This window comes from Erinaceus europaeus, unplaced genomic scaffold (genome assembly GCF_950295315.1).
Source record: "Erinaceus europaeus unplaced genomic scaffold, mEriEur2.1 scaffold_492, whole genome shotgun sequence".
NCBI classification, from domain to species: Eukaryota; Metazoa; Chordata; class Mammalia; order Eulipotyphla; family Erinaceidae; genus Erinaceus; species Erinaceus europaeus.
In genome coordinates this window covers 63460-87957 of record NW_026648092.1, presented here as the reverse complement: position 1 = coordinate 87957, position 24498 = coordinate 63460, and the positions used below count along the sequence as shown (strand labels likewise).

The following is a 24498-nucleotide window of genomic DNA, read 5'->3' as shown; positions in this document are numbered from 1 at the left end:
TCGAGGGCCTCGGCCGCAGCTCAGCCCCGCGCCAAACCCCGCGGCGGGAGGGGCGCGCGCCTCTTGCGTCACGTGGTCTCTCGCGCCGGGTGACGCCCGGGATCGCGATTCCCAAGCGCCAGCGCGGTCTCCGAAGTGGGGCTGAGGCTGACGCGGCGGACATGATTGTTGAGGGCACCGGGCTACTACCGCTCTGGCCAATGGGAAGAAGTCAGCGGGGGAGAGAGCCTTGTCCCCACTTGAGAGGAGTACAGGATGGATCCCTACTCGTCGGTGGTCTTTTGTGGCTCCTTCTCCCCCTAGCTCAGAACAAGGGACACGTTTTTTTGTTAACAAGGTTCAAACTCTTAACCAGCGTCATGTGGCCTTCTAAAATGTCATAGTTCATTCCCCCCCCCCCCCCCAACCAGGATTATCTCTGGGGTTTGGTGCCTGCACTATACCCCTCTGAAGTCATTTTATTATTTTTAATTTTTTTAAATAAAATATTCCATTTATTCATTAATGAGAATGATAGGAGAGAAAGAACCAGACATCACACTGGTACATGTGCTGCCTGGGGTTGAATTTGGGGAACCTCACGCTTGAGAGTTCAGTGCTTTATCCATAGCGCCACCTTCCCGGATCACATGGCCATTTTATTATTATTGAGTGTATATTAACACCATTCCTGCCACCAAAGGTCGGTGTCCCTACCCCCAACCCCCTATAGTGAAGCTGAAAATCTGCCTTCACCCTCCACCTCGAAATTTTATTTTTATTATTTTTTACCAGAGCCGCCGCTCAGCGCTGGTTTATGATAGTGCAGGGGATTGAACCTGTGACTTTGGAGCCTCAGGCACGAGTCTCTTTGCATAACCATTATGCTATCTACCCCTGCCCTTATTTTTAATATAGGGAAACAGAGATAGGGAGAGACAGAGAGGTCACAAATGATTTCTGAAGTGAGTGGGACCTTTTTACTGCTTAAAAGAGCACACAGTATCAGCCAGAAAAGTTAGAGGAGCTTAATACGTTTAGCTAAAGCACAGTAACACACACACACACACACTCTCCCTCTGCTAAGTATCACTTTTGGCATATACAGCAACAAAAAACAGGCCCTCAAGCATGCAAATTCATAGCTCTAAACCCATTGCCACCAATTCCCAAGCCAATGTTAAGCTAATTAAAAAAACTAAGGACTCAGTAATAATCCTTTTCAATCCTCCTAATTACCTGTGTAGTCACTCAGCTATTGAGAGTTGAGACCTGAGGCCAAAATCTGTTCCTTTTTTTTTTTTTTTTTTTTTTTTACTACACTCTTTCTAGTATATTTGAGTCTCAGTACACCAGAAGCCCATGAAGAGATTAACAGACGAGGCCTTCAAGACAAACATCCTGAAATGGGAGGTAATGCTGCCAGCTCCCATTTCTCATGATGCTTTTGTCCTCTTTATAGTAAGATAAGGTTGTTATAGTGATGGTGGATAACAGACCTGAGAATTCTGACAAAAATGCTTGAAGATAAGGAAGGCACTTTGCTCCTAACCTCAGCTAAATCTTAATCAAAATCTTTTGAGCACCAGTTAAATCATGGAAGGGACTTTGTTGGAGAAGAGACATTTATAAACTCTCCCCTATGTTCTGCCTAAGTTGTAGAGAGAAAGAGGGAGGGAGGGAGGGAAGGAGGAAGGAAGGGAAGAAGGAAGAAAGGGAGGGAGAGAGGGAAAGAGAATGGGGGAGGAAGAGCTAAGCACTATGTCTTCACATTCAAAGCAAAAGAATCCACTTGCTAGTATGATCTTAACTTGTAGTCAATGTTCTGATTTACACTAAGAATACATGAGGGAAGAGATGCTATTGTTTTCACACCATTAGTGTTAATTTATTTCCAGCACTAGTGCTTACCCTTGAGTAAAAAAAAGGTCTAGAAGGTGCCACTAAAATACATTTACTATTTGTGAAGAAACCCGTAAGAACTAGCAAATCATTTTTAATTCAGTTACACTACATATCTCCTATGAAGACTGCTTGGTGTAGCATTCCAGGGCTAGTGATCGACACTAATAGTACCTTTCAAAGTCTATGTTTCTTCCACTGTCTCATGAATCTGTGGGAATTTACTGATGTCCATAGCTGGGGAGAAAGCACAATGGTTATGCAAACAATTTTCATGCCTGAGGTTCTGAGCTCCTAGGTTCAATCCCCAGCACCACAGTAAGCCAGCTGAGCAGTGCTCTGAATGAGGAAAAAAAAAAAAAAGCAAAATTTACCCAAAATGGGTATTTTTACTTTATTGAGAGGGTAACTTGACTTAACCAAAATTGGATAGAGACTAGGATGATTTTACCACTCCATTTTGCAATGGTGTTTCCAGAAATCAATTATGGTTTAAAAAGCAGGTGGTAACTGTTTAAATTTCACTAAATCCTAAAAAGCTGAAAGTTGGATTTAGCAATTTATTGTGATTTGTAACTGTCATTTTTTAAAAACATCAGTCCATTAAACCATGTAGAAATAAGTATGCAAAAGTATGCAAAAACAAAACATTCTTGAAACACGTTTTAGTAGAGAAGATGATCTGAAACGCCAAAATTTTCAGTCACTCTGTCGTTATGCTATGGCAGCCAAATAATCCTTAACTTCAGTTGGAGTGAGCCTTCTGAACCCGGCTTCATTACAGATCCCAACTTCGATGTTATCTTCTGTCATCTGCCCTTCAAAGCTTTCCTATTGAAGAGGATGGGAAAAAAGGTCAGTTTTCTAAGCAGTTAGTTGTAAGATTGATATGCATCCAATTGTTAGATATTGAACTGACCTTTAGGGTTAAAATGGCTGTGTGAATAGCATCTTCAAGTTCCAGATCTTCATTATATCTAAATAAATAATTAAATGAAGAAATAAATGAGGGTGGGGAGCACATCAATATACTGTACTATCCACATTATGGACATTTAAACATGTTAGCAATAGTCTAAGATCTTTTTTCAAAAATGCAAAATATTTCCAAAAATCAGTCACACTGTACAGTGCAGAGTGAATGAGCAGTGCTCAGGTCTCTTGTCTCTCTCAACTCACAGAAGGAAAAAAAAAGAAGGCAGAGAAATCAGACCTTTGCTAAAATTTCATTTCATTTTTAATTGGACAGGACTGAGAGAAACTGAGAGAGGAGGAGACAGAGAGGGAGAAAGACACCTGCCACCCTGCTTTGTGAAGCGGACCCCCCCACAGGTGGAGGAGCAGGGGGCTTGAACCTGGATTCTTGTGAGGGTCCTTGTGCTTCATATTATATGCACGTAACCCAGTGTGCCACCACCTGACCTCCGCTGAAATTTCGTATTTGTTCCTATAACTTCGTGTGAAATGTTGGAAGTCAGGAATACATCAAAAGAAAATTACCACTTACTCTCAGGTCTATGATTTTAGTAGCCATGGCATTAAGTGAAAAGTGTACTGAGAAGGGTCATCTATTGATTAAAATGAGTTACAAGTTTTTTCCCATTCAACACTTTTAGGAGACTGGTGTTAAGTCTAGAACATAGCTGGAAACCAGTGAGAGCAGCTTGGTATGCCAGGGCAGAGAGCAGGTTGTGTCACTATTCCACTTCTTCCTCAAGCACCTACATGACATAGAATCTACTAGGTACTTACCATATTCTATAAGCTGTTACCACTTAAATCATTAATATTTTTTAAATCTTTGTTTTACCAAAGCATTGTTCAGCTCGGGTTTATTATAAAACGCTCTCACTTATTAAATTCTAACCTCCCCCCCCCTTTTTTTACTTCAAATATAATATTCAAATATTTGTTCTTTAGAGATGGCAGGAAAAATTGCAGCAAAAAAAAAAATCATAAGAATGTAGAGGCAAGCAAAACCTTAATAAAAGAATACGACCACTTAACATATTGAAGGCTAGAGAGCTAGGATGAAGAAAAGTTTGTGTGTTTGTTTGATCAGTAACTTGGCTCAAATACAAGCAACACAACAAATTTGTTTAGTCGAAGGCTATTCTTTAGAGAGCAGAAAGCAAAAACATGAGTTTGGTAAGAAACGCAGCCACAGAACCTACCTTTTCTCAAGGAAAGTTTTCCCGTTCACGTAGTTCTTTCCCATTGCTGTGGCTTTCCAGGCAAAGTATGCTCCCTAATTCAGGAAAGAGGAATAACCATAGTTTACAGCCAGCACTACATTCCCATTGAATTCTCACTTCTATAATTTGTCTTTAATTCCTAGGGTTACAGAACATTAGAATGCAATGGGAATAGGACACATTCAGAGGTTATTTCAAAACAGTTAACCGGATAAATAACAAAGGTAGAAGCTTGAGGTTACAGAATTGTTCACTATCTTGATTATGATGGTTTTCTCAGACTATAAGAATTCATGAAACTGTACACTTTACATAGATTCCAACTTATTGATAATTTATGTTTTAAAAACCCCTGTTAAGTGGGGGGCCATGTGGTGATTCACCTGGTTGAGCACACACATTTCCATGTGCAAGGGACCTGGGTTTGAACTCCCATTCCCCACTGGCAAGGGGGAAGCTTCACGAGAGTGAAGCAAGTCTGCAGGTATCTCTTTCCCTATCTTCCCCACCCCTCTCAATTTCTGTCAAAAAAAGGGGGGGGGATGTCCACTGGGAGTAGTGGATTTGTTGTTCAGGCACCTGAGCTCCAGTAATAACTCTGGTGGCAATAAAAAAAAAAAAGTAACAAAAATTTTATCATTTAACCAAAAATTCTATTTTAGATTAAGACTGAAGGGATCATAAAACTTATGACTAGCGTCCAAAAATGGTGATCATTTCTTTCATCACTTGAAAATTTAAAACAGAAGCTTTTCAGAGCATACTCAAGTTTTGATATTTTATAATCTTTTTTTTTAACTTTTATTTATTTATTATTGCATAGAGACAGAGAGAAATTGAGAAGTGAGGGAGAGACAGGAAGACACCTGCAACCCTGCTTCACCACTTGTGAAGATTCCTTCCTGCCGGTGGGGACCAGGGGCTTGAACCTGGGTCCTTGCACACTGGAGCATGTGTGCTCAACCAGGTGCGCCACCACCCGGCCCCATTTTATAATCTTTTTTCTTCTCTTTATTGGGGGAATTCATGGTTTACAGTCGACAATAAAATACAGTAGTTGGTACATGTGTAACATTTTTTTTTTATTATCTCCATTTATTTATTGGATAGAGTCAGAAATTGAGGGGGGGAGATAGAGAGAAGAGAGACAGAGAGACACCTGTAGCCCTACTTCACCACTTGTGAAGCTTTCCCCCTGCAGGTGGGGACTGGGGACTCAAAACCTGGGTCCTTCTCCACCATCATGTTCTAGGACCTGAACACTGTGTAATCTAATGTTAAATGAAAGCAACAACAGTGTGACATAAGATAGGGGAATCACCTGTTTGAGGCAAAATATAAATCCCGGATTCTACTACCAACTGGGGAGGAAGGTCAGATGATTTGTCATTTTGCTTAAGAAGCTGAGAAATGGGACAAAGATGGGAACAATCAAAGTTCCATAAACAGGGCCTAGGCAGTGGCACGCCCACGAGAGCACACATGTCGCCATGGGCAAGGAACTGCACGCTCAGGTGGCTCAGAAAAGCCACGCTCAGGTCAACTAAAGGCTCAACTGATAGTGGAGAACAACACTATTCCAGACCCACATGTTCAAGCTTTAATAGCCTTTCAAAGTAAAAGAACCATACAGATTTAAGAGATCTGGTGGTCACTATTTTAACATGTTACTTAGTATGTGAAGAAAAAGAGCATAATAGAACAGAGGGCAGGACTGATGAAGCTTCTTTATTAGAAGAGAGAATTACTAGGCATCTTAAATGTGTCAATAAATACTCCATACTTTCTTTATAAAGTCCAAATAGAGAAGAAAATACCGCTACATTTTCAACATGTTGTGACTTTCCACTAGATATTTAAAAAACTTTACCAATTCACCCGAGTATATTGAGTAATACTTACAGATGGATCAGACTGAAATAAATATGGTCTCCCCTCATTCCAGCCACAAATGAGTAAAGAAACTCCAAATGGACGAACACCACTGTAGAAAACAAAATAAAAACTGCTTGGTATCTTCACGTTAAAGTAAAACGAAGGTGGCAGCTGGGGGGTGGGGGTTGGCATAATGGTTATACAAAAAGACTCCTAGCCCTGTAATCTGTTTTAATGGGGGGGGGTGTTTGTTGCTGTTTATATGACGGAAAATAACGTTTAGACACAGTTACTTTCATTATTTTCCAGTGATTAAAACATTTCTTTTATGGGCAGGCTGTCATTGCTCCTTCCAAATTTATCTTTTCCAACTAGAAATAACTATATATATACACACACACACACACAATGAAAACAATAGTTTTTTTTTTTTTTTTTTTACTCACTAGTGTTTTAATCACTGGAAAAATAATGAAAGTAACTGTGCCTAAAAGCTATTTTCTATCACCATATAAACAGCAACAAACATCCCCTGCCCCCTTAAAACAGATTACAGGGACTGGAAAATAGTTCACCTAGTAGGACCCCAGGCATGTGACATAGTGCTATAGCATCTTCACTGTCTATTCTAGTCTACCTCCCATTCTTCATCTCCCCCCACCACAAAACACACACACACACCCCAAAAAAACAGTAACAAATTGGACTGGGGAGGCCATTTGGTATCATGCATGCATAAGACCTTGGATTCACTCCTCCACACTGAACAAATACACTAGCTCCAATACAGATCAGCAGTATTCATCATGATGCTCTTCTCTACTTGTTAAGCAAATAATGGGAGAAAGGCCTCTTTTTCCCCCCATGTATCCACTCTTCTAAAATGATGTTTAATTTATGACAGTTTCAGTAATACAATCACTTACCCTGATTGGGTATACTCTTGCATCACAGAAGCGACTCTCTGTACCAGCTGAGCTGTGGGGATGGGTTCTTGGTAAACAAGATAATATTGCTGAGCTAATTTCCGAGCTCTATGCACAAGCACTCTAGCAGACAAAGAAGAGACAAAATTTAATGAAAATTAAGACACTCTACTGCTCAATGACCGACTCTTGTACGGACATACAAGACAAACGCAGGGCAAATTTTATGTGTCTCTTTAATAATGGTTGGCATTCAAAATCAGAGTACTACAGAGAAGCAGAATCACAGGAAATGCACAAGGACAATGCAAAAGGAAGAAAATTAGGAACAGGGATACCAGACACAGTAAAAGAAACAGACTTATGTACAATGAGCACTTTATCTCCCTCCATGGCTTCTTCAAAACTGTGCCCCTGCTACTCCCAGGGCAGTCCAACCACTGTATCTGACCTTAGTCAACACACACACACACACACACACACACACACACGTTCAGGCATATTTACTTCACTCTACCTCACATCTATGTTAAAGTGTATCCTTCAGAGATTAAGCAGCAGCAAGCAATGACTTACGATTTTAGAAATTAAATTTGTCGAGCATGGTATCATCATATACTAATAAGACAAGTGAGGCCTACCTTCATCACCGCATGTGCTACTGCCCCGAACTATGCACCCTCCCTATACTCAACGTGCATGTCCCTTCCTGCTTAGTTTACTAAGCACACACAGCAGCAGCCCTTCTACTCAGCAGTGGCAGGATCCCGAGTGGATCACATTCATGTGACACTGTTACTTGTTAAAGTGAGATCTGGGCTCTAAAGTTTCACACACCACCACCACAACAGCGGCAGCAACAACAACAACAAAAACCCCACAGCAATACTGCTTTCACTTGTCAACAGCAAACAGAAAGGTGACCATCTCTTTGCTATGTGCTGATACCCTGATGTACTATCGAAAATAAAATGAGCACTTCTAAGAAGATTTGGATCAGGACTGGCTACCAACTACACTTTTCAAGGCCTTTGAAAAAACGAATTCCTGCCGGGCATGGTAGTGCACGCCTGTAGTCCCAGCTGGAGGATCGCTTGAGCCCAGGAGTTCTGGGCTGTAGTGCGCTATCGGGGTCCACACTAAGTTCAGCATCAATATGGTGACCTCCTCCTGGGGGGGGGGGGGGACGGGACAGGCGCACCAGGTTGCCTAAGGAGGGGTGAACCAGCCCAGGTCAGAAAAAATGAATTCCTTTAATAAGAACAGAAAACTAGGTTGTTAAATCTAGATGGTGATGCTTGCCTTTTATTGCCTTAACACGTTTCTCTGCTATCCTTTTGCTACCTGATCACATTTTTTTACAGTTTACTATAAAATGTATTACCATTTTTTAAAAAATTCTTTTCAAAATGCATTAGAGAACATCAAAGGTCTTGACCCCCATCCTTAGATGGTAGAAGGATTATGATCCGGAGGGAAAAACCTCTTAACAGAGGTAGAGGGGTGACCACTGTCTCCATTATACGGCAGAATGCCACTGTGTTATCCTCCTTAATGTAACTCTAGACTCTTTTTCCAGGCAAACCCAATTCAGTCGCCAACGATCCTGCTGTTGCAGAGCAGAACATAAAAAGAGGGGGCGTGGGAGAGAAAAGTAAAAACACCTCTTGGTCTTCTCCGCAAAGAGTAGCTTATTAGCAATGTACTAGGTGGCAGAAAAATAAGCGTTGAATGGTAAGTACCTGTAGTCTGGGCCCATGCCACTGTACACCAAGCCTATGTGCTTAGTGATCGGCTCTACTTTGTGTACGCTCCGCTCATCATACAGAATGGATTTCTGTTTCTTCTCCGTTGCTAACACCACACCATTTGCCGCTAAAAAAAAAAAAAAAAAAAAAAAAAAGAGTAGGTTGAATGTTTACGGGCATTTCAAGATTCCGATTCAATAGCCTTGTCTAATTATAGATACATCTCACGGAAACGCCTTTATTTTCCCTGATCTCTGACGCTTCTGAATATTTTTATCAGAACCACCTCAAGAATAGTAGGTCAGTTTTCCTCCATCAGTCACCAGTCTTCCACAATGACATCACCACAGGTCAAAGTATTATACTTCCTTAAAGTATGATAGGAGACTTAAAGGTCCAGATGTTTTAAAATAATTGGGTTCTACTAGTTGGTCTACTGTTTTTATGATCTGGGATTTCAAACCAGTGACCACAGATATTTCTTATAAAGCTATCTTTAAATTATTTTATTATTTTACCTTTCTGAAATTATAGAAAGGACTAAAAATATCGAGAACAGTGGATATAAACATATGTATGTGTATATTGTATGTGTGAGTGAAAAAATAATTTAGTTTTCTGAAAAAGCTATTTGTAGCTTAACATATAAACACACACACAAACATATATATATCACATATGACATATATAAATTGATTAATCCTTGAAAAAAGCCTAGCCACCATATTGGGCTCACTACTTTTTTAAATTTCAAAATACTGAAAATTAACAAAATAGAACTTAAAATTATACTGCCACAATGATTTGTTTATAAATTAAGTACTAATTAATTCCAAAAGGGCATAAGGGTAACTATTAGCAGACACCTGAAAGGAATGAAGCATTTAATTACCTTTAATTCCCACGGAAGGGGCTCCTCCAGCTACAGCAGCCAAAGCATATTCAATCTGAACAAGTTTACCAGATGGGCTTAAAAAGAAATAAAGATATTTTCTCAAATCACTTAGCTTCAAAAATTTATTATAGTACCATTTCTAAGAGAGGACAGGTAACCAAACACCAAAAAACCAGTGAGGCTTACAATTCATCATAAAGTTGTATAGAGACGAAGCTCACCAGGCAATCTGAAAATATTTATAATGTAGCTTTGATCTTTTCCCTTCAATTTTTGCCTTGCCAGCCACTTAGCAGAGCATCATGACTCCTGCTTTTTGCTACTTACTATGTAACTGATTTAGTTACTTAACCTCTGTCTCAGTTTTTTCATCTAAATTGGGAATAAAAGTACTATACACAATTTCAATAGGCAGTTGTGAACAAAGATTAAATGAAGTCTGCAAAGTTCCTGGCACAAAATTAGCAGCAAGAAAACACTGCATAGTCAAGCTATTAAGAACATGTATGTGTCTACTAGAAACCAAATGATAACATGATTTTCTCATCAGTGGAGTTACACATTTCAGAAAGTAGACATGGTCTAAAAGACACAAATATCAGTTACAATAAAATATTTTCTATGTATTATAGAACTACTGGTAGAAGTCATGAACTGGTTTTACTTAATAGAGCTGATCTCCTATTTTAGGTCATAATTTATTTCAATCTAGTTATTGAGTTAAAAATCATCATAAATATCAGAGCAACCTTGTTATTTGTAGAGCAAACCCCCCCCAAGTGAAAGTTACTCATCCAATGTGACACAAGTCTATAACTCTAATCTACTACCAAAAATAAAACTGAGTTCACGATCATTTGTTTTGTTTTCATAAACTTATGGATATTCCCTTTGTCACAGAAGTCTCCATCCTACCACCTTGTTGCACACAGACTACTTTTAGAATTCAGAAAACCCTTGTGGGGGTAGATAGCATAATGGTTATGCAAACAGACTCTCAAGCCTGAGGCTCTGTCAAGTCCCAGGTTCAATCCCCCACACCACTATAAGCCAGAGCTGAGCAGTGCTCTGGTAAATAAATAAGTAAATAAATACTAAAACAGATTTAAGTCCTTAGTGAAAAAGCCACATCCACAGGGAACTTGCCCTGACCACTCACGTCTGCAGTATCCAGTACTTTATCTCTGATCAAGATTCATCTTACCTGAATAACTTTTGCATTATTTTTCTCTCAATAAAGGATGAATTCTATACTGTCTGTTTCAACTTTCAGCCCTGAAGACCAGTTATCTGGTCAGCAGACACATCTAATTAAGGAATAAACCTATAAGCAGTCTAAATACTCCTAAATGAACCAATATTCCCAAATGACAAAATGAGTCAACCTGAATGGAATTAACATCAACTCAAAACTGAGTGGGGTCAGTCAGTAGCACCCTGGTTAGATACACATTACAGTGAGCAAGGACCCAGGTTCAAGCTCTTGTTCCCACCTTTTCCTAGAGGGGAAAAGCTTCATGAGTGGTGAAGTAGGGCTGCAGGGGGTCTGTCTCTTCCCCTATCTCTTTCCCCCCTCCCTACTCAATTTCTCTCTGTCTCTATCCAATAATAAATAAGATTTAAAAACAAGTTACACATGGTTTACTTTAATTGTCACTATTTAAATGGCCATATAGTAACTTTCTGGGTCTACCCAGTTTATAACTATTGTTCAAAACCTAGCTCAAGTAATTTGGGGAACACTTTCAGATAAGCTTCTTTTGTTTGCATAATCCTCTGCATATATTTTTACCACTGCACCTTTTCTCTATGAAAGTTCAAGAATCTGTAAGCTCCCTAAGCGATCAACTATGTGTGATCTCAATCCTACCACTACCCCATTCTAAAGTTCTGGTATCTCTACAGGGAATAAAACAATTAAGACAATAGTAAAATAATCTTACAGTTTTCCTTTCCCTTACAGTTACTTTCTACCTTGACAATACCACCTTTTGTCCTTTATTAACCTCATAGCTCATTTAAAATTAAAACCTCTATGGTAGTCTGTCATCAGCTCTCACACTAATTTCTTGCTGACTAGACGACATGCTGGTTTTATTAATTTCTTTAACAGTTTAAGTTACGTCCTGGATTCAGGACTTTCATACATGTTTCTCCTCCCCACAACTCACTCTTCCTATTTTCAAAGAGCTGGCTCTTTTTTAACCTTTTAGTTTCAAAAATCACCTCAACCACTGAGCTCCTATGACTGTCCAGACTAGAGGTCTGTTCCTTCTTTTATTCTCCTATAAAAACTTCCTGAGTAGGGGAGTCGGGCGGTGGCGCAGCGGGTTAAGCGCACGTGGCGCAAAGCGCAGGGACCAGCGTAAGGATCCCGGTTCGAGCCCCCGGCTCCCCACCTGCAGGGGAGTCGCTTCACGGGCGGTGAAGCAGGTCTGCAGGTGTCTATCTTTCTCTCCCCTCTCTCTCTGTCTTCCCCTCCTCTCTCCATTTCTCTCTGTCCTATCCAACAACAAAGCAACGTCAACAATGGCAATAATAACCACAACGAGGCTGCAACAACTAGGGCAACAAAAAGGGGGAAAAATGGCCTCCAGGAGCGGTGGATTCATGGTGCAGGCACCGAGCCCAGCCATAACCCTGGAGGAAAAAAAAAAAAAAACTTCCTGAGTAGCAGAAAAACATTTTTAAAGAATGCATTAGAAGGATCCCCGGTTCGAGCCCCTGGCTCCCTACCTGCAGAAGAGTCGCTTCACAAGTCACTTCTCTCCCCCTCTGTCTTCCCCTCCTCCCTCCATTTCTCTGTCTTATCAAACAACGACATCAATAGCAACAACAGTAATAACTACAACAATAAAAAAAATGCATAAGGAGGCCTCAATTTGTAACATGTGCACTCAGCCCGGTGCGCCACCCCCTGGCCCCAATTTGTTTACTCATTTATTGTCGAGATCCTCTACTGAATAGTCCACAAGAACACCTTCTCATCCTATAGTAGTCTTTTGTCACTTCCACCCTAAATGACTTAATTCTGACAAGAGGATTATATAGAAACAAATGTTTTGCAGTCAAAAACAAAGTTAATCCAGGACTTAAAAAAATAAGTTTAGGGAGTCGGGCGATAGCTGCGGTTAAGAACAGGTGGTGCCAAGCGCAAGGACCGGCATAAGGATCCCGGTTCGAGGCCCAGCTCCTCACCTGCAGCGGAGTCACCTCACAGGCGGTGAAGCAGGTCTGCAGGTGTCTGTCTTTCTCTCCCCCTCTCTGTCTTCCCCTCCTCTCTCCATTTCTCTCTGTCCTATCCAACAAAGACGACATCAATAACAACAATAACTACAATGATAAAACAACAAGGGCAACAAAAGGGAATAATAAAATATTTAAAAATAAGTTTATTTATTTTAGTGAACACATTTACTATAAAAATAGTAAGTCTTCGTTGATAAAGGGTTCTGTTTCAGCTCTTGAGGTTTTTCTCCAAGATAAAGGGAATTTTGCATTGTTCACTAGTATGAACAATAACCACTTGGCAGATATTTTTCTGTCTCTGTATATATCACAAGACCTTTTATTACAGAAGCAAATTAATTTGATGAAAAGGTTAAAAATGTTATTTACTACTGAAAATGATCAAAAGAGAGTCACCTGAGAGGACAACACAAGGTAATTTTGTCATGAGAAAGAAACCAGTTTGAATGTTAACCCAGCTATGGCTTTAGAGAAGCTATTTAAATTAAAACATCTAAATTGAAACTGTGGCTAGCACAAGTCTAATGTTGAGACATTTATCACACCAGACAGCAGACAGAGCAGGAGTAGGTCAAGTTAAACCAAAGCAGAAAGTACTCAACAAGTTAGATACTACTGGGAACACTCAGTTGTTAGAAATAAACTGCATTTTATGATTGTGTATATATGTGTGTGTGGGGGGGGGTGCACTACTGATCCCAAAGAAAGTGGTCAAATCAAACCATCGTTCTTCGGCTGATTTTTTTTTTTTTTTTTAAATCCTTCGGTGATGGGTCTTCTTAGATTAGGAACAGTTCAATCTCAATGGTATTTAACGGAAATGGTATTTCTATTTCCCAAAGCCCAGTTCTGAAATGGAAAAGCCCCTCCCTCACTTCTTTTTAAAGTAATATTTCCCTCTCCACAAAATGGCCATAATGCCAATGCAGCCTGGTTATTTGGGCCCACAAAATAAAAAAATAAAAAGAACATGGTCTAGTCCTTCCCCATGCCTGTAATAGGAGGGTCGAAGAAAATGAAAGCGAAAGGCTTCGTTCGAAATGATCACTCAGGCCAAAGGGAGGCTTAACGAAGACTCAAGACCGACCGAATAGAAACTTGAGGCTTTCGGAGAAAGACAGACTGGCAGCAGCCACGACCCTGATCCATCCCGAGCTCCACCCAGGAGCTCCCGAATCAGGCCCATTCGGAGCAAGAAAACCTCGAGTTTCAGAACGGGGGTGTCGGGGGGTAGGTAGCATAAATGGTTCTGCAAATAAGACTTTCATGCCTGAGGCTCCAAAGTCCCAGGTTCAATCCCCGCCACCACCATAAACCAGAGCCGACCACTGTGCTCCGGGGAGAAGAGGGAAGAAAGAAAAGAAAAGAAAAGAAAAGAAAAGAAAAGAAAAGAAAAGAAAAGAAAAGAAAAGAAAAGAAAAGAAAGAAAGGGTGGAAGGAAGGAAGGAAGACCTCGAATTCTGAATGGGGAGAGAGAGACAGAGACAGGGAGAGGGAGCTAAATCCAAGGCGCCTTCTCCTCTAATGTCCCAAGAGCAGCACGTCCCCGGGGGGAACCTCCCCCGCCCGCAGCCCCGGAGGTTCGCCTCGGACCCCGGCCACCCGGCGGCGAGTCCCCGCAGCCTCCCGGGACGGCTGCCCCGAGGCCCCGGCGGGCTGGACCCATGACTGTGCAAAGCCGCATTTCCAGCCGCATGCCCTCTCCTCTGCTTCCGGAAGCACCACGCCAGAAGCCAAGACAGACAAACAACAAATTAAAAAAAGAGAAAAAAAACCCGATTTGAAGACTCAGCTCCTGCAATCACCGCAATGCGGTGGATGTCGGACAGCCCATCAGTACCTGAAGGTAGTCAGCGAAAAGCTGTAACCGCGCTCCGCCATCTTTACCCGGAGAGCCACAGCACATTTGCAAGCATGCGCACCAAAGCCGGTGGGCTAGCCAGGTCCCCGCCCATCTCTTTTCATCTCTGATTGGAGGAAAAGCAGAGCCTACTGGGAGTTGTAGTTCCAGAAAGTCTGACTGGCAGGACTCTGAGTCTGTGCATGCGAGAGCATGCTGGGAGTTGTAGTTCCAGAAGTATAACTTGCGGGACTCTGAATCTGTGCGCATGCTCGGGTGGGGGGGGAATCCTGCAGTCTGGGATTGACAACATGGCGTCTTCCTTGCTGCTGCTGGTGCGGGTTCCTTCTTGGCCAGCAGCCCGGGGTTACCTCTGGAACTGTTGGGAAGGACTTCAGCAGAGAATTCAGCAGAGCCAACAAGGCTTTTCCCATCCTCCGTGGGGTAGGTAAAGAAGGCCGCCGTCGGGAGGAGGTTGGATAAGGGGACCCCAAGCAGCGCGGTGGAGGTCTCCGCGCCCGGCAGGATCCTGAGTCGCTGTGGCGGGCAGGCCGGGCATCCACTGGCCTAGAAAACTACAGACATCTGCTGTCACTCCCCGGCTTCCTGTAAAAGACAAAGTCCTCTGTTCTCTTTCTGCGTTGAGTGTAACCCAAGTGCATCAAGGGACACCACTGCCTACATTTTTAAAATCACTCGGGGTTCGAGCCCCCGGCTCCCCACCTGCAGGGGCGTCGCATCACAGGCGGTGAAGCAGGTCTGCAGGTGTCTGTCTTTCTCTCCCCCTCTCTGTCTTCCCCTCCTCTCTCCATTTCTCTCTGTCCTATCCAACAACAGCCTCCAGGAGCAGTGGATTCATAGTGCAGACACCGAGCCCCAGTGATAACCCTGGAAGCAAAACAAACAAAAAAAAATCACACCTGTACAGACCTCACACCCCCTAAAGCAGGTTGCCTTTTTGTTGTTGTTGTTGTTTAGTCTAGTTTTGAGTTATGTGCAGTTACTGATCCCCACCCCACCCTCTTTTAATTAATTTTAATGGAAATGTCTTGGGTGCTAAAATTATCATCAGTCTTCAACTTCTTAGGCATACTAAAAAATGTTGATAGACAGAAAGTCCCCTCACGGACTAAACCGAAGCAAGCTTTCTTAGCTTTTCAACTGAAGCAGGAGTCAGAAAGGTCCCAAGGTCACATATACTGGTTAAAAAAAAAAAAAAAAAAAGTAATCCAATTTTTCTTAGAAAACGGGGTACTGGGTGGTAGCGCAGCAGGTTAATCGCACATGGTGTGAAGCTCAAGGACCTGCGTAAGGATCCCGGTTCGAGCCTCCGGCGCCCAACCTTCAGGGGCGTCGCTTCATGGGCATTGAAACAGGTCTGCAGGTGTCTGTCTTTCTCTCCCCCCTCTCTGTCTTCCCCTCCTCTCTCCATTTCTCTCTGGCCTGTCCAACTATAACAATGACAATAATAATAAGGGCAACAAAAATGGGAGAAAAAAGAAAGAAAAACGACAATGAACCTATACAGTGCATGAGACCAAAAAAAAAAAAAAAAAGCATAACAAAAAAAGAAAATAGGTCGAAATCAATATTAAGTATTGTGAAGAAATATTGATAGATGATTTAAAGGGCTGATCACATTATATGGCAAAGGTGCTAACTTAGCTTGAATGTCATTTTTATATGTATATATATATATATTGACATTACATTAGTGCAAGTGGAAGTATGTTTGGGGAATCTGCAGCTCAAATTTACTTGGCACTGCCTATCAGACTTTATTTTTTTACTGTCACCAGCGTTGTCTCTGGGCATCCATAAGACAGTCATTGAGAGGGGATTGGGGGATAGAGAAGGAAAGAGAAAGACACCTGCAGCCTTGCTTCATTGTTCCTGAAACTTACTCCCTGTGAGGAGAGACAGGGGTCTGGAGGCCAGGTCCTTGCACACAGGAATATGTGTTCTCTTCCTAGTTTGCCATTGCAGGTCAGCACTTACCAAATGAAATGTGGACAAATTAGTGATTGTATGTGATGAGTAATTTATTTATTTTGCTTTGTTTGTGTTTAACTTAGGTGCCTATGAGACTTGTAATCATGTTTAACCTAATCTTTTGAGTTCTGTATTTCACAAGGTGGGAAACTTTTAGTGGGATTTTGTTGATTCATTTCAGCAGGTATTTGAAAGAGAAAAAAGCTTTGTGTGTTTTAAAACTGCCTTATGTATGAGCTTTAGTGTATTTTGTTTTTAAAAATTGGGAAAAATTATAAGATACATAGCAGATCATCTGGGACTAATACCAGGTATTAGTCCCAGAGTCTCAAACATGCAAGGCCTGCTCTCAGCCACGGAGCCACCTCTCTGACATTTAGTATTTTTTAAAAATGTTTATTTACTCCTTTTTGTTGCCCTTATTGCTTTCATTATTGTAGTTATTATTATTACTGAAACATTGTATTTATTTATAAGATAGGAGAAGAGAGAAAGAAGCAGACATCAGGATCGAACTTGGGACCTCATGCTTGAGAGTGCACAACTTTATCATTGAGCCAACTCCTGGACCACAGTTGTTGCAGTTATTGTTGCACAATTGTTGCAGTTATTGTTGTTGTTATTGATGTCATCCTTAGGATAGGATGGAGAGAGGAAGGGTAGACAGAGAGGGGGGAGAGAAAGACAGACACCTGCAGACCTGCTTCACTGCCTGTGAAGCGAATCCCCTGCAGGTGGGAAGCTGAGGGCTCGAACCAGGATCCTTACACCGGTCCTCGCGCTTTGCGCCACCTGCGCTTAACCTGCTATTTAGTATTTTTTTTATGAGCAAAGCTTTCCTACTAAGTGTAATATTCTGAGTAATACATCTCTGTTGACTATTAAGAATATCTGTAATCAGCTAGAAAGTGATTCTGTCTCATGTTCTATGTAGTGCCAGCACTAGCTGTCCAAGGTCCAGCTGCGTACACAGAACCCTTACAGGATACCCCTGGAAGTAAGGAGGCCCCCAGCCTATTGGATAGCATCTTTTGGATGGCAGCTCCCAAAAACAGGCGCAGCATTGAAGTTAACCGATGTAGGAGAAGAAACCCTCAGAAGCTTATTAAAGTCAAGGTAACGTATTGTATTTGTACATGTGATTTTTCCTCACATCTGCCACTGCATATTCTCTCGATACATGCCTGTGACCTGTGGATACATTATGCTGAGATTTTTATAAATTTATCTTTTATTATCTTTATTTATTGGATAGAGACAGTCAGAAATCGAGAGGGGAAAGGATGATAGAGAGGGAGAGAGACAGACACCTGCAGCCCTGCTTCACCACTTGGCAAAGCTTTCCCCCTGCAGGTGGAGACCGGGGGCTTGAACCTGTGTCCTTGTGCACTGTAACATGTGCGCTCAACCAGGTGTGCCATCACCCGGCCCTCATTCTGAGATTTTTAAATATGAACTTTTCTTTGGTCTCAGTAAAATAATTATTTTCAGGTATGTATGAATTAGGAACACAGACAGGCAAGGAGTTTAGAATCTGAATATAGCTAGGGCCAGGCCAGAAGGAGTCTACATAACTTGACCCCTGATCCAACTTTGAGTCACATATGAGTAAGCATCTGAACTATGGAAGAATTTAGGATTAAAATCAAACAGTAGTATATTGGGTTTAGGATCCTGTACTTATTCTATTTCTATTCTCCGTGTGTCCAATAAAATACTCTTGAAGAAAAATGTAAGTAGTTAACTTTTTAAAAAATATTTCATTTATTTGATTTTTGAGAGAGATGCAGAGAGAGAGAAACACCAGAGTACTGCTTAGCTATGGTTTATGGTGGTGTGGGGGATTGAACCTGAGACTTTGGAGCCTCAGGCATGAGAGTCTTTGCATAACCATCTCCCCTACCCAGTAGTTAACTTTTATAAGTGCCTATGATATATCTGAGTGCTTTATGTGAATTATCAAATCTTTATGTCAGCTCTTCAAAGAATACTGTCTAGCTCACATTTAGAATGAAGAAACTGAAGCAAAATGAAGGCGCCTCAGCTCAGAAGCTATTAAGTTGTACAGCCAGTATTTGATCAAGCAGTCTGATAGTTAAGATCACATTCTTCTCTTGAAACATCCTCTGGTGTGTGTATTCCAATTCCAAATTCGCATCCTACTTGTCCATACCATTATTATGACCATAGTTTGAGTTACTGTTTTTTCTGTGACATAATAACAGCTTTGTACAGGTGAAACTCAAGAAGAGAATTGACTCTCATAAACATCTGCATTTATTACTGAATCAGATTCTTAAAACTTGGGTCAAAAAAGTATTGCTGAGTCACATTTGGGACTAAACTTAAAATTTGGAGCTGAAAAATATATCTTTGAAAGGTATCAGGGTGGGGAGATAGCATGACAGTCTTTAAAAAATCTTTTCATGCTGGAAGCACCAAAGGCCCTAAGTTCAATCCCCCAGCACTACCATAAGCCATAACTGAGTAGTGCTCTGGTTAAAAAAAAAAAAAAAGGAATAACTAGTTATATTATATATATGATTTTGGTAATGAGATCTTACACGGATGTGATTTCCCTCACTGCATTTATTCTGTGCGTTCATTTTCTCCACTTAATTGGTTTCTGGTGGAGAAAGTACATTGAACTTAATGTTTTAATAAGGAAAAAAAAGCACCTGTTAATTGTGGTTATCTTCTTTTTTTATTTTTATTTATTTATTTACAAAATGAAAATATTGGCATGACCATGGGATATGAAGAGTACAATTCTGCACAGTTACCACCAGAACTCCATATCCCATCCCCTCCCCTGAGAGCTTTCTTATTCTTTATCCCAGGGTCATTATGGGGTGCAAAAGGTGGAAATTCTGCCTTCTGTAATTGCTTCCCTACTAAACATGAGTGTTGACAGGTCAATCTGTACTCCCAGCCTCTCTCTTTCCCTAGTGGGACAGAGCTCTGGGGAAGCGGGGCTCAGGACACATTGATGACGTTGTCTGTCCAGGGAAGTCTGGTTGGCATCATGGTAGTATCTGGAACTTGGTGGCTGTAATAGAATTAAAATATAAAGCAGAATAAATTGTTGACTAAACATGAACTTAAAGCCAAAAATTCTGCAGATGAAGATTTGGGGTTTCCATTTTGGAAAAAGCTAGTAGGTCTATTTTAGGTATATTCCAAGGGGCCCATGACTGTACTAGTTTTTGCCTGAGTCTGACATCTAGTATGCAGGTGTCATTGTTGGAAAAAGGTCTAGAAAGCTGGATTAGGATAAAGAGTAGCTCCCAAATTTGGGAAAAGTATATGAATATTGTTAACTGTAAACCCCATCAATTTATTCTGGAGCCCATAGTCAGCACAAGAGCCTGTGTAACCTCTGCATCCCTGTAGGTCTGAGCTTGCATTCTGTGGTCATGGCTAGGAACATTCCAGGCTGCACTAATTTCAGGATCCATCTTCCTCGGGTGATAGGTAGAGTATGTTATCTAACCTCCCGTCGGAGAATGGAACAGTCCCTACCATTGTTGATCCACATTGAGAGCAAGGTCCTATAGGGGCCCACAAAGGGATCCATTATGTTGTTCCAGATGGAGATGAGCAGTGGCAGTAGAGAGAGGGATCTGTTAGAGGTCTAGGCCCATCATGTTTGTGTGGGAATCCCAGGACTCCCCAACTAGGGCCCCAGATGATGGGGGGGGGGGGGCTGATAGTGACTAAAGAGTCATCATTAAAGTATGCCAGTCTCTTGCCTTTATTCAGCTTTTGTAGTCCTTACTTTGTCTGATGTGAGCTTTGGAATGATTGGGGGATGTGTGATAGGTAGGTGAGGATGGTGTCTAGGTCTAAGAAGAAACTATTTCGTTAGATACTTGATGGTGTCATTTTGGGTCTTTCTACTTACTTGTTGTATTTATTGACTCACTGCAAACTGCAGTGCACCCTTGCTTTAAGGTATATATTTTCTCCTAACTTACGGATAAGTATGCATATGCCCTATCTCATGGGCCCTGGCCTATATCTAGGTTTTGAGGTTTGTTAAGGGGTATACCACTCGAAATGGAATTAAGGAGTCCTATGAGCTAGGAAAGGTCTCAGTCTCACCAGAGTGATGAAGCTGAATTGACATTTCACGCCTGACGTCTCTGGATACAGTCCGAAGTGAAACATGTCAAGGTGGTACTGGTTGCATTGATTGAGGCAGGATCAGCAGATGCTGTATTAGTTAGTATGAATTGAGAGAAGCATGTAGGAAAATGAGCCCCACCCTAGAGGTTCCAGGACTGGGAGATGTATGGGCTTTATAGAGAAAGGGGAAGGTTCCTGCTGTCCTAGGGTTTAAGAAGGCAATAGTTATTGCTATAGCCAAATTATTTGGCAATTAGGTTAATTTTGAAAATCCCATTGTTGGGATTTGCTTTATCATACAAGACATCACCATAATTTATGTCCTTTTATGCTATTTACATATAGCTGTATCTTATAAAGTAACAGCACCAGTTGCTTCTGTTCTTCCTGGTCTAACCTTTTAGGAGATTTAATATTTCAAAGAACAAGTCATTATTAGAAATGTATTAACAATTTGAGCCCACTGTTAAAATTCAATCTGATTACCAATTTGAAGTTTTCAGTGCTTAGATTGAAGGAACATATACTCAGAGCTATGGTTTATTCATCAAAAAATTGGAGATATTCGATCCATTTCCCCCCTCTCATTAATAAAATAGTGATTTGTAAGACTATAAGTTAATAGGAATGTATATTAACACTGTTCCCCCCACCAAAGGACTGTGTTCCCCTCCTGCCCACCCCCAACCTGAAGTTCCACCCTCACCCTCCACCCAGAGATTTTTACTTTGGTGCCCTACTCCAAACTCAGATTCTGCTTTGAGTTTCCCTTTCTGTTCTTCTTTCTCAACTTCTGATTATGAGTGGGACCATCCCATACTCATCTTTGTCTTCTGACTTATCTCACTTAACATAATTCCTTCTAGCTCCATGCAAGATGGGTCACAGAAGGTGAATTCATTGTTCTTAATAGCTGCATAATTGTGGTCGTCTTCTGTACATCCATTTGAACCTGAGGTTCCGTTTCCAGTATAATATAAAATATGAAGGTGATTTTCAGGATTTTGTGTTCTTTTCAGAAATAGGTGTCTTCATTTTATCTGTCTCACGGATGTTCACTTACTTGATAGAGCAGAAAGAAATTGAGAGGGAACGGGAGGCTAGAGAAGGAGAAAGTGAGATACCTGCAGCACTGCCTCACTGCTCATGAAACTCCCACCCACCCACACACACAAAGGTAGGAGCCAGGGGCTTGCACCCAGGTCCTTGTGCTTGCTTAGCATGTGTGCTTAGCCAGTTAGACTGTCACCTGGCCCCCTGGAATTTTTTTTTTCTTCCCATCTCATTAGATAAGACAGAGAGAAATTGAGAGGGGAGGGGGAGAGAAAGGCAGACACACCTGCAGACCTGCTTTACCACCTGTAAAGTGACACCCCCCACACACACACCCCGTGCAGGTGGGGAGGTGGGGAGCTGGGGGCTCAAACCAGGATCCTTGAGTGGGCCGTTGCTTTTCGTACTAAATGTCTGCTTAACCCTGTGCGCCACTGCCCAACTCTGTGCTTCTATTTACTGTTTCTCTCTATATTTCACATCTCTCTTTAGAATATGTACTTTAAAAAAAAAGCAAACCCCGGATTTTTTAGGGGGTGTAATGGTGTAGTTGCCTTATTAAAGTTGAATAGATATATATAACAACTCAAATTTTTATTTACAGAGTCTTTGTACACAGAGGCATAGTGGATGTTCAGAGAGAGAGAGAGAGAGAGAGAGAGAGAGAGAGAGAGACCTGGGAAATGGCTTAACAGAACACATGCCTTAACAAGCGTCAAGCCCTAATCTGGATCTCTGCCATCATCTGGGAGCACCAAGGTGGAGCAATGCTTTGGTGTCTCCCTCTTTCCTCATAAATGAGTAAAAATTGAGCTGGGAGGCAACTCAGTGGTATCATGCCTGCAAGAGGCCCTGGGTTCTGTCATAGGTGCTGCAGAAAAAAGAAAAATAGCTAGCCCGCCAGATGGCTTCTCCTGTGAAACTTCAACAGCAAAACAGACGAGCCTGCAAAAATAATGAAATCCACACTGTCTTCTGGGCTTGACGGGCGTGTGGTTCTAGGTCAGAAGGGAGGAGCAGCTGGGAGGGTCTCAGAGAACTCTTTTCTTCTTTTTTCCCTAATTCAAACTCAACATTGCTTGTCCTCAGTTTCCATATGAACTCATACTAGCGACAGGCCAAGAAAATTCAAATAACATGATGCAGAGGAGGACTTAGCGGGAGTTAAAATTGTTATTTAGAAAACTGGGAAATGTTATGCATGTACAAACTATTGTGTTTTGCTGTCAACTGTAAACTGTTAAGCCCTGAATAAAGATATTGAAAAAAAATTTTCAAATATCAGTCTGACTCTTATCAACTGCTCATTTCTGTATTATTTTGCTTCTTAAGTTTTGTGGGTTTTTTTTTTTTTCCCCCTTGTTTTTTTGTTTTTTAGAATGATATTGACATTTGCCCTGTGTGTGGTCACCTGAAACAGAAGCACGTCCTTTGTGGCTACTGCTATGAGAAGGTGTGCAAGGAGACTGCAGAAGTCAGAAAACTGATATGGAAGCAGGAAGGGGGCCCTTTTAAGGCCCCTACTGTGGATACTGTGGTGTTGTACAAGGGAGAGACTCCATCTGAACAAAATCAAGGAAAGAGGATCATTGAACGAGACAGGAAACGGCCATCCTGGTTCACCCAAAACTGATGCCAAAGATGTTTAAAGAAGAAAATTTCGTGTAAAAGGTTCCCTTGAAAAAGAGGAAGGTTCTTTTTTTTTGTTTTTAATGTTATTATGCTTGTTACTAGATCATCGATATCATTTAAAAAAAATCCTTTATAAGCATTTGTTTTCTTGTGGGTAATTTGAAGAATGTGTCATGAATAAACTGAAAAGGTTTGCTAATGCAAAAGCTCAAGGAGTTAGTATGTCTATTTCTATTTTCCTATCATGTTTGAAGTAAACATTAAATTTCTTCTTTTTTAAATTGTTTTTATTTATTTATTGGATAGAGCCAGCCAGAGGGAAGGGGGAGACAAAGAGGGAGAGACATCTGCAGCCCTGCTTCACCACTTGTGAAGCTTTCCCCCTGCAGGTGGGGGCTGGGGGCTTGAACCTGGGTCCTTGCACACTGTAACGTGTGCTCAACCAGGTGCGCCACCATCTGGCCCCCATAAACATTCCATTTCTAGGACAAAAATAAAGCCAATAATTTAAAAGACATAGCAAAAATTGTCTTGCCCCCTGGTTTTGTTTGCCAGGGTTTTTTTTCACATATATTTGTGTCTGATAACTGGGTTTGGGTTATTACTTAATTTCTTGATATTCTATTAATATTTATTTATTTATGGGGAGAGGGAGAATCAGGGCATCACTGTGGCCCATGCAACACCAGAAGTCAAACTCTGGACCTCATGTGACCCACTGCATCACCTTCAGAGTCGTCGGTGGTGTTTTTAAGGTGGCAGTTGCGGTAGTAAGAAAACTCTGTTGAGGTGTTTATGTGTTAGGTAGTCTGTGGCAGAATAAAATTAAAAAAAAGAAAGAAAGAAAACTCTATTGTTTTGTTTGTTTTTGAGCAAGCAAATTTAAATTCTCCTGGGTAGACTCACTTTCTGTGGATATGATGGTTATTTTTGTAGAACATAGAAATATTGGCTTGTCGGAGAAGTCACGACACATTTTTTCTACTACGCCCAACTGCATCATAACTCTCCAGACAACCCAGTGGTTCTTCACGTTTTACCTGAAATCAAAATAACACTGAAATTTGCTTTTATAGTTTGGAGA

The 24498-nt window shown here is 41.3% G+C and overlaps 2 protein-coding genes across 2 annotated transcripts; one reads left to right on the top strand and one right to left on the bottom strand.

Moving 5' to 3' along the window:
* Positions 1–2427: 2427 nt before the first annotated feature.
* PSMA2 (proteasome 20S subunit alpha 2) lies at positions 2428–14722 on the bottom strand. The gene is made up of 8 exons (XM_007535094.3): positions 14610–14722; positions 9518–9594; positions 8620–8752; positions 6878–7000; positions 5979–6060; positions 4056–4129; positions 2801–2858; positions 2428–2712 (listed from the first exon to the last, which is right to left on the bottom strand). Exons 1-8 carry the CDS (start codon positions 14648–14650, stop codon positions 2596–2598), a joined length of 705 nt encoding a protein of 234 aa, XP_007535156.1. The 5' UTR covers positions 14651–14722; the 3' UTR covers positions 2428–2595.
* A 154-nt stretch (positions 14723–14876) lies between these two features.
* MRPL32 (mitochondrial ribosomal protein L32) lies at positions 14877–23626 on the top strand. The gene is made up of 3 exons (XM_007535084.3): positions 14877–15053; positions 17536–17717; positions 23161–23626. The coding sequence occupies exons 1-3, from the start codon at positions 14921–14923 to the stop codon at positions 23413–23415; spliced, it is 570 nt and encodes a 189-aa protein (XP_007535146.1). The 5' UTR covers positions 14877–14920; the 3' UTR covers positions 23416–23626.
* Positions 23627–24498: the final 872 nt, after the last annotated feature.